This window comes from Mus pahari, chromosome 18, assembly GCF_900095145.1.
Source record: "Mus pahari chromosome 18, PAHARI_EIJ_v1.1, whole genome shotgun sequence".
Taxonomy (NCBI): domain Eukaryota; kingdom Metazoa; phylum Chordata; class Mammalia; order Rodentia; family Muridae; genus Mus; species Mus pahari.
Window position 1 is genome coordinate 40,540,119 of NC_034607.1, and position 5,534 is coordinate 40,545,652.

At 44.2% G+C, this 5,534-nt stretch overlaps 1 protein-coding gene across 2 annotated transcripts in view; it reads right to left on the minus strand.

Moving 5' to 3' along the window:
* Nucleotides 1-378: 378 nt before the first annotated feature.
* The window catches only part of Dpy30 (dpy-30 histone methyltransferase complex regulatory subunit), a 15,503-nt gene continuing 10,347 nt past the window's right edge, over nucleotides 379-5,534 (minus strand). For both annotated transcript variants that reach the window (XM_021218052.1, XM_021218051.2), the window contains exons 4-5: nucleotides 4,557-4,699; nucleotides 379-729 (exon numbers count right to left, since the gene is read on the minus strand). In XM_021218052.1, the coding sequence (XP_021073711.1) occupies nucleotides 657-729; nucleotides 4,557-4,699 (216 nt within the window). In that variant the 3' untranslated portion in view covers nucleotides 379-656. The remainder of the gene's footprint in view (nucleotides 730-4,556; nucleotides 4,700-5,534) is intronic.

Below are 5,534 nucleotides of genomic sequence, written 5' to 3' on the forward strand. Positions count from 1 at the left end.
GAGTGCTGAGAATCAAAAGTGGGGCTTCTGAAAGCAACAAATACTCTAGGATGTCACCTCTTCAGGCCCCGGCAGAGAGTCACAATACTAAGTAGCCAGCATATTTGGTGTTCAGCTATCAGAACACTGGGAGAACTGGGTTGAATTCCCATGTGAGCACTTATGGGCAGTGTTGTCTTCAGCAAGCCTTTTAACCTCCCTAGTCTGTCTGCTTGTCTGACATAGGAAGAAAGGGCTGCTTGGCAGAGTGTGTTCAATCCAAGAGATCATTTAAGTAAAATACCAAACATGGAGGCTGTTATGTCATTACTAAAAGTTATCACATTCAAAAATGCAAGCAATTCATGGAAACAAAAATACTTGTCATACACAACAACAACTATAAAATAAAGGTGTTTTAACAGTTTATTTTGAAGGTCTTTTTAAAAACAAAGTAAAAGACAATCAGAAAAAAATTGCACAGATGATACTCATTAAATAAGTATGGTGATTAAATCAGACGGGGATATGCTTTCTTCTGTAACTCCAGAGTGAGTTCTGTGGTCCTGAAGATTCTTAGACGTCCAGAGTGGGGAGGGGAATCATGGCAATTAAAGCTGCCTCGTAATCATGTAAATCTACAGTAGCAACCAAATGTTTCTTTTCTTCCCAAGAAATCAATTTCGATCTTCAAACTGTGCCTTGTTTTTTAAAAGATAAGATGCTAGGAACTCGATGGGATTTGGTGGTCTGTAAAGGAGAAGAAACTAGGGTGAGAGAAATTATCTGGACGTTATGTTAATTAAATATTTTTTAGACATACCATTTTTTTAAATGCACCAGTTTAATTTCATTTCACAGTGAAAGGCTATTCATAATAAATATGGTAAATGAGATAGGCAATCTAAGGAGCCAAAATTAAAGTTTAAAGTGTCTTAAATTGTTTTGTAGCTTAAAACCAGTTAAAAGGCAAGGGTCTTGTTTAATCTTTATAATTGCGTGTAGCCATGGGAGAAAGATGATGTCTCACCCACCCATGTGGCGGTCAGAGGACAGCTCTATGGAGTTGGTTCCCCTAACCCCTGGAAGCAAGTGGGTTCTTGATTGCTGCTCAGCAAGTGCCTTTATCCACTGAGCCCAAAACACAGCTGAGGAAATGAGTCGCCATAGGAACCTTCCTGAATGCTAGCTGTGGTCAGCCTCTTGACTTTAGCGCACATTGCACAGGGGTTAGTTTCACAGTGGCTCAGGGTGATAGTGCATACCTTTTGTTCCTAGCATTCTGGAGACAGGCAAGCAGATCTCTGAGAATTAAGGCTAGTCAGTCTACATAGCCAGTTCCAGGCCAGGTAGAGCTACACAGTGAGAACCTTTTTAAAAACAGAAACCACCTCATCAAGCTGTATGCCTGCAATATGTATAGTTTCCTAAGCCCTGTCCTCCAGCAAAAGAAAAAAAAAAAAAAGGACATGCCACTAGCCACATGAGCACACAGATGAACTCGCAGCAACTGGTCAGGGGCATTAACAACCATTCAGACAACTGCTTCTTTTTAAAATGTCATTTCAATTTTTCTTCAAATCTTTTCTTACATTTGTTTTGTGGGAAGCGTGGCACTTCTGGGAAGTCAGAGGGGTTTTGAGAATTAGTTCTCTCCTCCTACCACATGGCTCCCAGGGATCAAACAAGGATCATCAGGCTTGGTGGCGAGCCTCTTTACTCCATAAGCAATTTTGCAAACCCACACATTTTAAATCAATATTTAAGATGGTATAACAACCAATTCACGCCTGGGAAAAACCACTGATAAACTTTAAAAGGTATAATTCCACATTCATCACTTTTATGTAAGTCATTTTTTTTTTTTCCTTTTTTTTCGAGACAGGGTTTCTCTGTGTAGCTCGGGCTGTCCTGGAACTTACTCTGTAGACCAGGCTGGCCTCGAACTCAGAGATCCGCCTGCCTCTGCCTCCCGAGTGCTGGGATCCCCACACCTACCGGCACCCAAGAGACCCAGAGACAGGGTTTCTCTGCTGTCCTGGAGCTCGCTCTATAGGCCAGGCTGGCCAGGCTGGCCTTGAACTCAGACATCTGCCTCCCAAGTGATGGGATTAAAGGCCTGGGCCACTACCACCAAGCTTGGTTTTGCCTTTTTGCTTGAACAGAATTCCTTTGTATAGCCCTGGCTGTCCTGGTACTTGCTCAGTAGAACAGGCTGACCTCAAACTCAGAGATCCCCCTGCCTCAGACTCCCCAGCTCCATCACTCAAATGCCTTTATTGCCAGCACTAGAAAGGAAAAGGCAGGCAGATCTTTGTACGTTCTAGGACAGCCAAGGCTATATAGAGACACTGTCTCCAAATTAATTAATTAATTAAACTTAAAAAAAATCCTTTTGTACTTTAAACAGCATTCACACCGAGTACACTGAACTACAACCTCTGCCCCAACTCTCTTCTCTTCTATTTCCTATAAGTAAACAAGCAAAAACAAAACACAATATTTAGTGTCTTCACTTAGTCACGTTAGTATTGGCCATGGGTATTCCAAGCCTGTGTGTGTGTGTGTGTGTGTGTGTGTGTGTGTGTGTGTGTGTGTGCGTGCGTGCATGTAGGTACTGAGAAACAAATCCAGGCCCTCTGCCAGAGCACACACTTGTCAGCCCCAGTTCTGTTTTTAGAGACCATGTCTCATCACATAATCACGGCTGGCCTGAACCTCAGCCCGCAGATCTGCCTGCCTCTGCCCAAGTGCTGGACCGGAGGTGTGCACTTCCACCACCAGCACATGACTTTTACATAAACCAACACATCCAGGCCAGCAAGCTGGCGTATCAGGGAAGAGCCTTGCTGCCCAGCCTGACAACCTGAGTTCAACCCCCATATCCTACATGGTGACAGTGAGAGCCATTTCCTGAAGCCTCTGACCTGCACACCCACACCCCGGCACACATACATGCACACACAACCAAGTAGGATAAAAGGCTCCACTAATCCATCTGTCCTATGTTAATAACTCACAAGAAGCAGTCCATCTTTTCGTGAGTTTACCAGAGGTATATTTTTTTAAAAAAAGATTTATTTATTAATATACATAAGTACACTGTAGCTGTCTTCAGATACACCAGAAGAGGGCGTCAGATCTCATTATGGGTGGTTGTGAGCCACCATGTGGTTGCTGGGATTTGAACTCAGGACCTTCAGAATAGCAGTCAGTGCTATTACCTGCTGAGCCATCTTGCCAGCCCTACCACAGAGGTATTACTGTCCTAGATTAAAAACTTAACACACACCTAATAAAAACTGACTAGTAGCCAGGCGTGGTGGCGTACATCTTTAATCCCAGCAGTCGGGAGGCAGAGGCAGGCGGATTTCTGAGTTCAAGACCAGCCTGGTCTACAAAGTGAGTTCCAGGACAGCCAGGGCTATACAGAGAAACCCTGTCTTGAAAAACCAAAAAAAAAAAAAAAAAAGAAAGAAAATAATTTAGGAGCCTGACTTGGGACACAGTATGCAACTGAGGAGTTAACAGGCTTCTTTAGAGGTAGAGCAAATTCAGGGCCAGCATAAGCTTCATATGACTCTCCTAAAACACAGGGCTAAAGCCATGGCTCAGTGGTTAAGAGCAGGGTATAGCCTGCCCTTTCAGAGGACCTAGGTTTGTTTCATAGCACCCACTGTTGCCTAACAACCAGACACAATGCCAGTTCTAGGGGATCCTATACCCTCTTCTGGTCTCTGTGAGCACTAGCTATTCATGTGGTACACAGACACACATGCACACACAGTAAAAACAAACACACATGCAAACGTATACACACATACACACACATTAAAAAATTTTTTAAAAAAAGGGATGGCTCATAGGTTAAGAGCTATGCTCTTCCAGAAGCCCTGAATTCAATTCCCAGCATCCACACGGGGGCTCACAACTATCTATAACAGATCTGATGCCCTCTTCTGATGTGTCTGAAAGGAGCGGTAGCCTACTCACATACATAAAATAAATCGTGTGTGTGTGTGTGTGTGTGTGTGTGTGTTTAGCCAAGCAATGGTAACACACACCTTTAGTTCCAGTACTCAGGAGGCAGAGGCAAGTGGATCCCTGAGTCCCAGGCCAACCTGATCTACAGAGCGAGTTCCAGGATTGCCAAGGCTACAAAGAGAAACCCTGTCTTGAAAAACAAAAACAAAATTAATTAATTACTTAATAAAATTAATTACTTAATAAAAGCTTAGCAGCAGTGGGACCAGAGAGAAGACGCAGCAGGTAAAGGTAGTTGCCACTGAGCCTGACAACCGAGTTCAATCCCCAAGATTCATGGTGGAAGAGAACTGGACTCCCAAAAGTGGACTTCCATATGTGTACCACAGAACATGAAAACACACACACACACATACACACACACACACACACGCTCACACACACACCATATATAAATGTAATTATAATATAAAAATAACAAGTTTGACATCTTTGAACGAAAACATTATAGCAAAAAGCCCCATCCACAAGCACTGGTGCTATGGGTGTGCAGCCCACTTCATGTCTCCCTCTCACAGGCCACACACTCTCACCTTTCCTTTGCGAGCACAGCAAGTCCCTGTAATAAGATAGGCACAACTGTCTGGTCCAGGTAGGCACGGGTGGGCAAGGACTGTAGATCCACCTTCTGTTTCGATGACTTTTCTGCATTAATCTTCTCATTTTCGACTATTCTCTAGTGATGTAAGAGAACAATGCGTGAATATCCCCAAGGACAAGACTATTTTGAGAGCAAAACAAGAACTAATGGAAAAGGACACCCAGAAGAAAAGCAAATCACGGCTAGAGCTACACCAGACGGCAGACTTCTCCCCCAAAAGAAATTCAAGCCAATCCCTCAATTTCTTTCTTTCTTTTCTATTATTGTTTTATGGGTATCATACTTTGCCTGTATGAATATATGTGCACCAAGTGCCCACAGAGGCCAGAAGAGGGCATCAGATCCCCTGGAACTAAAATTACAGACAGTTGTGAGCTGCCATGAAGACGCTGGGAACCCAACACCAGACCTCTGCAAAAGCAGCGCGTGCTCCTGCCACTTGCCAACTCTCCAGTCTCAATGCCTGTATTCCATGCAAACGTTTGCACTCCGCAGTCTCGCCCCCCAACCCCCCCACACACTTCTTTTTCTTTATGTAGTCCTGGCTGTCCCAGAACTGACATATAGACGAGGCTAGCCCCAAACTCAGAGATCTGCCAGCCTTTACCTCCCAAGTGCTGGGACCAAAGGTGTGATGCACCATGCCCAGCCCTCACCTTGAATTTCCAAATCCAAGCGCTGGTGCTGAGATAATTGGCACATGTGATTTTCTGAAGAAAGACCCATGATTTTTACATGTGCGTATGCACACACAACTAAAAACACAGTAAAAACATTTTTTTGTGTCTTTAAAAACTTCATCTTCGGGCCGAGCCTGGTGGCGCAGGCCTTTAATCCCAGCACTCGGGAGGCAGAGGCAGGTGGATTTCTGAGTTCGAGGCCAGCCTGGTCTACCGAGTGAGTTCCAGGA